Source organism: Centrocercus urophasianus, unplaced genomic scaffold (genome assembly GCF_019232065.1).
Source record: "Centrocercus urophasianus isolate 14NV4802_14NV808 unplaced genomic scaffold, USGS_Curo_1.0 seq_26, whole genome shotgun sequence".
Taxonomy (NCBI): Eukaryota; Metazoa; Chordata; class Aves; order Galliformes; family Phasianidae; genus Centrocercus; species Centrocercus urophasianus.
In genome coordinates, this window is record NW_024884822.1 from 14,726,057 (window position 1) to 14,734,653 (window position 8,597).

The window sequence follows — 8,597 nt, forward strand, 5'->3', positions numbered from 1 at the left end:
GCCTGTGACAAAGGCAGTCAGAAATGTGTGCCTTGTTCCAGCAATCTGGGTTGAGTCTTCCTCTCCCGGCACCTGATGTTCCCCTCAGGCTGCCTTCCCTCCTGCTTGCTCAAAGTTATGCCCAAAGGTTATAGTTGCACAGCTCTGAAACAAGATCTAAACAGACTGAAGCACTGAGCTGCTTGCTCTGGACTTCCCAAGCTTGGTGAGCTGCCCAGGAGGACAGCCCGTCCCCCACAGCTTCCCTTGGGCACCTGCCAGCTGTCCAGATGCTTTTTTGGTGCTTTCTTCCCTTTGGCTGTGAGTAGGGCTGTGTGCTGAAGGCTGTTGATAGAGAGCTTCTCTGGGAGCTGTAGCCAGTAGAACTCATGTGAAGAGCAGCAAGAACAGCCCATTTCCATGCTGGGTGACCCCCACATGGTAAGGGATGGTGCTGCTCTGTAGATAGGGTGCTGGTAGGGATGCTTGTGGTACTTCGTCATTTCCAATGGCCTGTCCTTCCTTGACCCAGAGGCAGATCTCACCAGCCCTGTGCATCCCTAGCAGTTCTCTTGCTCCGGTTTCCCTCTGGTATCAGGCTCAGAAGGAGCAGGGCTGCACTGCTCACTGCAGGGCTTCCTGTGCAGCAGCAGATTCCCATGCTAGCAGCTGGGCACACATTGCATCAGCCAGCCTGGGCGATGCTCTGACATGTCACACGAGCCTGAAAGTCTAGCGGATAACCAAAATACACAGCAAAAAACTGTAAACTCTCTTTCCCCTTCCCTTCCAGACTGTCTGTGCTTTCATTTTGGGCAGCACTAACTCAGCTCCAGCTTCCTTAGCTCAGGAGCTGCCAGCTGGCAGACACTGCTGGCTCGTGCATCTGATGACAGCAGGGCACACCGACTCCATGCCTGCACCTGGGCCATGCAGGGCTCCTCCCGTCAGTGCACTGGGATGAGGAGGGAAACACGTGCTCTTAGACTCCCTGGGTTTTCATGACTCCTGTGAATAACCCCCCTCGCTGCCTCTCCCCAGCACATCTGTTAGGGTGTTGTCATGGAATCTGGAATGCATCCTCCCCGAGCTCTCCAATGAGGAAAAGTAAACATGTTGTATATAAAACACTTTTATTACAACAAATATACAACGCTTTATATACAAAAATAAAATGTACAAGAAAATAAATCTATGGCATCTTAGTGATTTGTTTTCTATGCATTATGCGTGGACTAGAAGCTCCTCCATCCTGCTTCTGTGTGCGCCCTTGCTTGAGGCAGCTGCAGCTCGCTGGGTGCAGAACTGCAGGATCTGCTGGCAGGAGGAGTTCTAGAACAGAGCTCTGAAAGGCATTGCATAAATAAAAGTACTGCCCTCGTCAGTGCAAAATTCTATGATGCGGCTGCTCCTCGACTGTTCGGTGGGAAGGGACACGGCGTGCCTACGACAGATAACAGCCTATGAGCGAGCCCGGGTAAGTGTGCTAAATGGAAGCAAAGCCTAAACTGAATTTTCACATTTTATTGGTCAGAACTATTTACATGAGTTGGAAAGATCTGATCTGAACTTGAACTATGTGCTGGAGCAAATGGAAGAAGAGAGAGGGCCAATTAGTGCAGTCTCTCTGACTAAGTGTAATGAGAGTCATTAAGCTCATCACATCAGCAGTGTTGCACAAGTGAGCAGCAACCAACAGAGACCCATTGCACTGTCTCCTAAGCACCCCATGAGTAAAGTGCTGGGTGCTGGGGATGCAGGACCTCCTGGCCCGCAGTATGAGCATCACCTTGGGAGCACAGCACCGGTGCCCCATGCGTGAGATGGGCTCCTCTGCTTCTCATGGAGATTTTCTTGCTTTTTTAGGCCTAAAACTGAAACGGAATAAAACGGCTTCTTTCCTCTTCCAGCCAGTAACAAGAGACTTCTGCCATTCCCTTCAGGTCTCTAAGAGTCTCTACAGAACTGCAGTTCACGGGCTGGGAAGCCAAGGGTTTACAGGCTGCAGGAGATGGGCTGCAGGGATCTGACGGAGTCCAGCCAGGAGAAATCCAGGCTGCTCTTCTGGTCCAGCATGTGGAACTCCAAATCCCCTGCACAGAGAGACACAGAAATGAGCACAGAACAGAGGGAGCGTGAGAACCAATGGATGGCAATGTATCAGCAAAGGAAACCACCCTCAGAGGTGAGCAAATGCCTTTGATTCACAATTTGCTGCAATACTCCAAACGCTCACTAATTAAGCTCTCCAATGTAAGCTATCGCTAGTAGAAAACCTGGTTATGTTGCTAGGAAAACTGCAGCACAGATCTATATCATACTTCTACTGGAGGCTCTCTTTATCTCAACAAATTCCCTACGGACTCCCAACAGGCTAATTAGAGGAGTTCACACTTTCCCGCGTCATGAGATTCCAGTTCCTCCCTCCAGGTTCAAGGAGTATCTTGATGAAGGCCCTCTCCTGTACCTCCCCCCAGCCCATAATGGCACAAGGCTCTGTACCTGAAGACATGTCGATCTCGCAGCCAAACGTGCTGCACATGGTCTGCGTGCCCGGCTCGTTGGTGAAGAAGCCCTTCCCCTCAACACTGGTTGTGTGCCAGTCCTGGGCGGATTCGAATGGCTGTAAGGCAGTAAGGAGATGGTAAAAAGCCTGAGAGGGAGAGGGGTAGGGGAAATATGGGTCCTCATGCACTGAGTAAATCCTCATCTAGCTAGAAGAGGGGGCAAACAGAGCAAAAAAGAAGGTTTTGTTAAGATAATGCTAATTATACAAAACTCATCTCACTCCTCATTTAATGGAAGTTAATGCACAGCAGGGAGGGTGGGAGCACCTTCCATCAACAAACCCCATCTCCTTATCAGTGGGATGAGTGCCCCATGTCTGGGGACGGAGATTAAAAGCCAAACACGAGGCAGAGGGATGGGCAAAATAAATAAGTCTTTCTAGAGAACTCGAAGGCCTCGTGGGCTCTGATACAGCAAGCTTTGCTTCTAGCAGTACTCAACAGCTTTCACCAGCTTCTACGTAGGGCATCTCAAGTTTGTGCTTGCAGAATCACCTCTTTTTTATCAATCATTTTTTCAGGCTTCCTCATTTAATGAGGGTTTTGGATTACAGGAAGTATGTGTTCAGCTCACATGGGGTTATCTGTGGGTTAGGAAGCTACTGCTCTTCTTTCCTTGGTGCAAACGGCAATTTTGGACAGAACTTCAATTGAAAAGAAGGGCTGTTTTTACCTTTATCATGTGTGGTTTCATTTCATCCTCATCTTCATCCGCAACTGTTTTGTAATCACATTAAAAAAAAAAGAGATCTGAATGTCAGTTTTTCTCACACCGTCCTTCTGCTTCCTCACCACCACTGCACATCCCTGTCTCACACCAGCAGCACGCTGAGGTTTCCCAGCCCCTGCTCAGATGGGAGCACTTCTCCACAGGCTTAGAGCCCTTTGCAGGCAGTGGGGATGGGATCCCACTGTGCCCCACATGTGCTACTGAGGAGATGCTCACAGCTTGAGGTCCAGAAGCAGCTCCGCAGCCTAAACTCTAACAGCACACCCCAGCTCCTCTCTACCCTGGCTGTGTTGTAGCTCTAGAAACCCAAATCCATCTGACAGAAGCTGCTTTTCCTACAGAGCAGCTCCTGCTTCTCTTAGCACCATGGCACCCTTGCCTCCATCCTGCCATAGCACCGGGAGAGTGCTGAGAAAACGAGGTGGGCAGGAAGCAACACCAACCTTCTGAGGACGAACCCAGAGGGGACACCTGGAGCTGGTAGAGGTCGTTGGTGCTGTCAGCCACGGCGATTTCATTCGACATCCTCCAGTCGGTCAGGGAGCCGCTCACCTCGCAGGACGAGAGGTCTGGGGATGCACAGGGAGGGCTGCTCAGAGCAGATCCCACCGCAGCGCGTGGCACTCAGCGCAGACCCCCCCCTACTTCCCCCTCTTCCTCCTCCTCCCCCCTGCGCAGCCCTCAGGCAGCTCTGTCTCTTGGTGACACCGCTGTGGCTTTAGCACCAGCAGCACTTTTCTCTCTGCTCGGAGCTGAAGCTCTCACCTAAGGTGATGGACGTGTTCTCCACCTCCACTTCCTGCCCCGTGTAGTCGTGAGCGGTGTAGCTGCTGTGGTCATCGGGCAGAGGGGTGCTGGTTAGTCGTTCTGCTGACTCCTCCATCCTCATATCCTCGTGCAGCTACAAAAATAAGAACAAAGCATGATAGGTTGTCTAAGAACTCACAAGTTCCCATACGAAAGAAATTAAGCTTGAAAACCACCAAAAAAAAACCTCCAGCTCCTTCAGCTGCCTCTACAGATGCGTACCTTTCTCTTGCTCTTGTTTCTTGCTTCCCTTGAAGACTTTGACTTCCTTTCTGTTAAATAGAAATAAGACAAAGGTGAGCACGGCTGCAGGACTGCTGAGCAGCTCCACCACTGCTGCCAAGCTGACCCCAGGGCATCCCTCCAAGTGCTTTTGTTTGGGACAAAATGAGCTGTTTGTCTAAACCATCACCAGCAAGCCCAGCAGCCCCAGGGCTGCCTGCAGGTCTGTGGGATGCTGCCTAAGCAGAGCAGGAAATCTAAGCAGTGCTTAAGCTGAGGGCTTACCCTTCTTCTGGTCCTTTGTCAGGGGTGGGAGCATCCTGTACACACGGACAGCGCTGGAGCCTTTGTTGATGCTTTTGTCCTTCACTTCTTCAATGTCGGGCAGTGAATTCATGGCACAGCGGAAGTTTGCCTTCCAGGTTTTTGGGTCAGGGTCCTTCTCACCTACTTTATATCTTCCTGTTAAGAAGAGATGGGATGAACGTTGAGTGTTTTCATCGCAGTGATAGTTCTTCACCCCAGAAAAGTTCTTTCTCTGTTTCCTCTGACATGTAACACCTGAGGTGTAAGCTGGGACAGGAAGGGTAACACTGGAGATGTTCACATGAGTGGGGGACTGAAGCCAGCACACACCTGTATGGATGGCCCAGCTCCGGAAGAGGCAGGCGTCCTTCTCTATGTCCCAGCCATGCTTAGCTGCATGTTTCCATGGGATCTGAAATATCATCTTATCCTGAAATTAAACCAACAGAAATCTGAATTAAAAAAAAAATAAATAAAAGCATCACATGCCAGGTTGCAATGATGGCTTTAAGCAAAGAATTTCCTCAGCAGCACCTCAGAAACTTTGAAACCCTCTCCTCACATCCTCATTTAAGAACTGCTGGTCCACCTGTTGGGTTTGGGAAAGCTCTGTGCAGTGGTACAGCAGCAATGAACAGCCTCAGCTCAAGCCCAGAACCACTGCAACGTGTTGCACCTCATCTGCTAGTGTAACATTTTTCATGTATGCCTGGATACAGAATCCCTTGAAAGGCTACCAGTGAGACCCTGCATGAATCCCACCAAAACCATGCCCTAGCTTAAATGGTGCCTCGGGATGGATTGGAAGCTTCAGAGACAGAAATCTGACTCAGTAAGCCTGGTGATCCCATTCCTGTGGGACAGCAACAGGGATGTGCTTCCCAACGCCAACCTGAGATGAACTGAGAGTTTATTTTAGGTCAGAGATAAAGATTTCTGTCCTGTGGGGGGAGGTGTAGGAGTAGCTACTGAGCTGGGACAGAAGGTGGCCTGGCTCCAGTAAGCACCAAGAGATGAGTTTTCTTGGTTCTCAGTCAAGTTCAAACTGCATTTATTATTACCCATAGGAGAGTTATCAAGAAAAACATTGAAATCCTGCATTCTGTACCAACCTGAGCCACCTTTCCCGAAAATGAAGTTTTCTTTTAAAAATAAAAAGTTTTTAAAAAACTTATTCGTTTTCTTCTTTCCTTTATGATCTTGACTCATGTTTAATATCAACTAAAAACAAGCTTGGTTAATGATACGGTAATAATAATAATGATGCAGCAATAATAGTAAAAAGGATGGCTCACCTTGTTGATCCAGATCAACCCCGGTATTTGATTGGAATTAATCTGCATTTCCAACCAGGGTCTCATGCGCATCCTTGAGACAGGCATGTTTCCTGCGGGGCACACACGGGGTCAGCCGAAACCTCTCCTCTCCTACCCCAACCACCCCGCACTGCCCCCATCTCCCAGCGACCACAGCAGCGTTTAGAGTCTTTTGCTCCGTTTCAGAGCCTTCTGCCCTGAGTCCCGCTGCATGACGAGGTCCTGCTGCGGGAGGGGGGCAGCAGTGAGGACCCCCGCGCCACCCCTCTGTGCGGCCACCCGGTACCTCTCTGCACGGCCTCTCGCTCCAAGTTCGCTTCCTGCGCCGAGCGAAGCGGCGATTCCGCCGTACCTCCCCTGCCCCCCCCCCGGAGTGCAGCGCTGCGGCCGTCCTCCTTCCCCCCCCCCGCTCCGCTCTGCCCCTCTCGGAGCTTCCTGTTTGCGCTGCCCGAGGACAGCCGCTCCCGAACAATAGGGCTGCGGCTTTCCCAAGCAACGAGACAACGGCTCGCAAAGTTCTCGGAGCCGGGAGAGAGGGCAGACGGCGCCGAGTCGAGCCGGGCCGGGGTGTGTGCGGCCCTGCAGGGCGCAACCCCTTAGTCCAGCGCTGGCTCCTGATGAGCAGCAAAGCCACAGCCGCGCCCAGACGTCGCCGTCCCCTTAGGGCGCGGAGGATGTCCCGTCCCGTCCCGTCCCGTCCTGTCCGTGTTGTGGGAGCGGGGCCGCAGCCCCCGAAGGCTGCAGCACGACGGGCGCAGCGGCACCTGAGACACCCCAAAAGCACCTCAGCATAACTCAGGCTGGCGGTGTCTCCGCTTGGCGAGCCGAGCCGAGCCGGACCGGACCGAGCTGAGCCGTGTCCCCTTGAGAACGCATGCAGCCAAAGAAGGGGGCGGAGAACTCCGGGACCCACCTCGCCGTGAGATCCTGTGCTGTGCTGAGCTGCGACGAGATGCGACGAGATGAGCCGAGCGGAGCCGAGCGAAGCCGTCCGTGCTCGACGGCCGCCGAGCCACTTCTGCCGCCCGCGGGTCGCGCCCTCGGGTATAACGCGGTGGCCGGGATTCCCCGCCGCCCGGGCTCGGCAGCGGCTCCACCAATCAGCGCCACCGCTGGAGGACGGTCGCGCCTCTGATTGGTCGCTGCATCCGGCATCATTTCGGGGAAATCAGGCTGTTGTAGCACCAGCGGAGCGGGGGGAGCACCGCCCCCCCCCGGCACGGCACGGCAGCGACATGGCGATGGGACAGGGATGAGACGGCGATGGGACAGGGATGAGACGGCGATGGGACGGCTCTGCACGTCCTGCGGCTCCGCTGGCACGGTTCTCGGCCCCACCGAGGGCTGCCTCTGCATGACAAAAGGGACTCAGCCCACAGACATTCGGGGTTTGTCCTCCTTCCCTCCCCCGTTCTGTGTTTTCACCCCTGACCCCGGGTGGGGGCAGGTGAGCTGCAGCACAGGACCTCTGACCCCACAGCGATCCCAAAATGCGCACCCGCGGACCCGCCGGCTCGGTGCAGCACAAGTAAAGGAGGAAAGGAAGTGGAAAAAAATAAGGGTCAGAATGGGGCTATTTTTAGTGCAGTGGGAATTGGCCAGCACTCAGCTGCACTTAGGGAATGTGCTGGGAGGGTCAGCCACTGCATCCAACGTGCACAGCACCCCGAGGACCACGGCGTCCCAAAGCAGCACGGTAGCACTGCTGAGAGCTGCATGGAGGGTCCGTGCTGCATCCTCGTGTGTTCTGTGCCAGCAGTTCCCAGAAAGGGACTTGGAGGATGTGGAAGAATAGGAACTATGGGGATGGGTGGCAGGAAGGTCGATAGAAAAGGAAATAAAAGAAATGAAAATGATAAGCTGTGTTCCTGTGTTTATATTTCCGTGCCCACTGTCAGCTTCCAGCGATGCACATGAGCAGAGCTGCACTCCTACCCAGTAAGCACACGACTGATGGACACAGGCATGCAGTGCCCAGAAGATCCCTGAGCATAGCACAGTGCTGCCAGACCTTTGAACAGCCCAGAGCCCACCATCCTGCTGGGCAGTGCTGCTGCATGCATTGGTTTGAAGTCTCAGGCACTGGACTGGGGCTGCTCAGCCCAGTGCTGGTGTTACCAGAGCCCTCCTGCAATGCTGCTCTCATGCAGCTCCAAGCTGAGCTCCATTTGCTTGAGTGTAGGTGCTGGACACTCCCAGTCAGATTTCCCATCACCATAATGGCACGCATTGAGCAATACCTTGCAGCAAGTCGTATGTTTCTGATCATCTGTCTTCTGGGTAAATGGCTGAAGAGGTTGGGGCAATGGAGGCATTCTGTAAAGCCTGGGAATGCTTTTTTCTCCCACCTTCCTCAGCCAGGGCTGTGAGTGCTGGGCTGCTTTGAAATACCCTTGGATGGCAGTAGATTGGAGTTACGGTTTTACCCACTGCCTTAAATGAGCAGAATATTGCAACACTTAAAGGGCTGTCCCACCTTCTGGCTTGCCTGGCTCAAGTTGAGTGAAGCAGAATTGTTTTTGGATGCCTATAAAATATACAATTAATGTATCTAAGTGACAAAGCCTCCCCTTCCCTTCCCTTCCCTTCCCTTCCCAGCCCATCGCGTCCCGACCCGTCGGAAAGAACGCAAGAGAGGGGAGAGGGGGAGGGGGGGGGGGGGGGGGGGGG

General features: G+C 53.1%; 1 protein-coding gene and 1 long non-coding RNA gene across 3 annotated transcripts; both read right to left on the bottom strand.

Moving 5' to 3' along the window:
- Positions 1–1,488: 1,488 nt before the first annotated feature.
- Positions 1,489–6,935, bottom strand: IRF1 (interferon regulatory factor 1). Of its 2 annotated transcripts, none has more exons than XM_042826549.1 (10): positions 6,841–6,935; positions 5,907–5,998; positions 4,942–5,041; positions 4,591–4,767; positions 4,306–4,355; positions 4,042–4,177; positions 3,720–3,845; positions 3,220–3,263; positions 2,482–2,602; positions 1,489–2,072 (listed from the first exon to the last, which is right to left on the bottom strand). In XM_042826549.1, exons 2-10 carry the CDS (start codon positions 5,991–5,993, stop codon positions 1,975–1,977), a joined length of 939 nt encoding a protein of 312 aa, XP_042682483.1. In that variant the 5' UTR covers positions 5,994–5,998; positions 6,841–6,935; the 3' UTR covers positions 1,489–1,974. The 2 variants fall into 2 exon arrangements, with proteins under 2 accessions (XP_042682483.1, XP_042682485.1); XM_042826551.1 differs by lacking the exon at positions 6,841–6,935 and adding an exon at positions 6,712–6,791.
- A 245-nt stretch (positions 6,936–7,180) lies between these two features.
- On the bottom strand, positions 7,181–8,450 carry LOC122164472. Its single transcript, XR_006170223.1, has 3 exons — positions 8,404–8,450; positions 8,168–8,319; positions 7,181–7,277 (listed from the first exon to the last, which is right to left on the bottom strand). It is a non-coding gene; the product is annotated as an uncharacterized LOC122164472 (long non-coding RNA).
- Between the last annotated feature and the right edge of the window lie 147 nt (positions 8,451–8,597).

Excerpts from the sequence above, each read along its gene's own strand:
- IRF1 (XM_042826549.1), bottom strand. The coding sequence starts at position 5,993 with ATGCCTGTCTCAAGGATGCGCATGAGACCCTGGTTGGAAATGCAGATT. Across the intron at positions 4,178-4,305 it reads GAAACAAGAGCAAGAGAAAG|CTGCACGAGGATATGAGGAT; the intron begins GTACGCATCTGT and ends TTATTTTTGTAG. Across the intron at positions 3,264-3,719 it reads TCTGGGTTCGTCCTCAGAAG|TTGCGGATGAAGATGAGGAT; the intron begins GTTGGTGTTGCT and ends ATTACAAAACAG.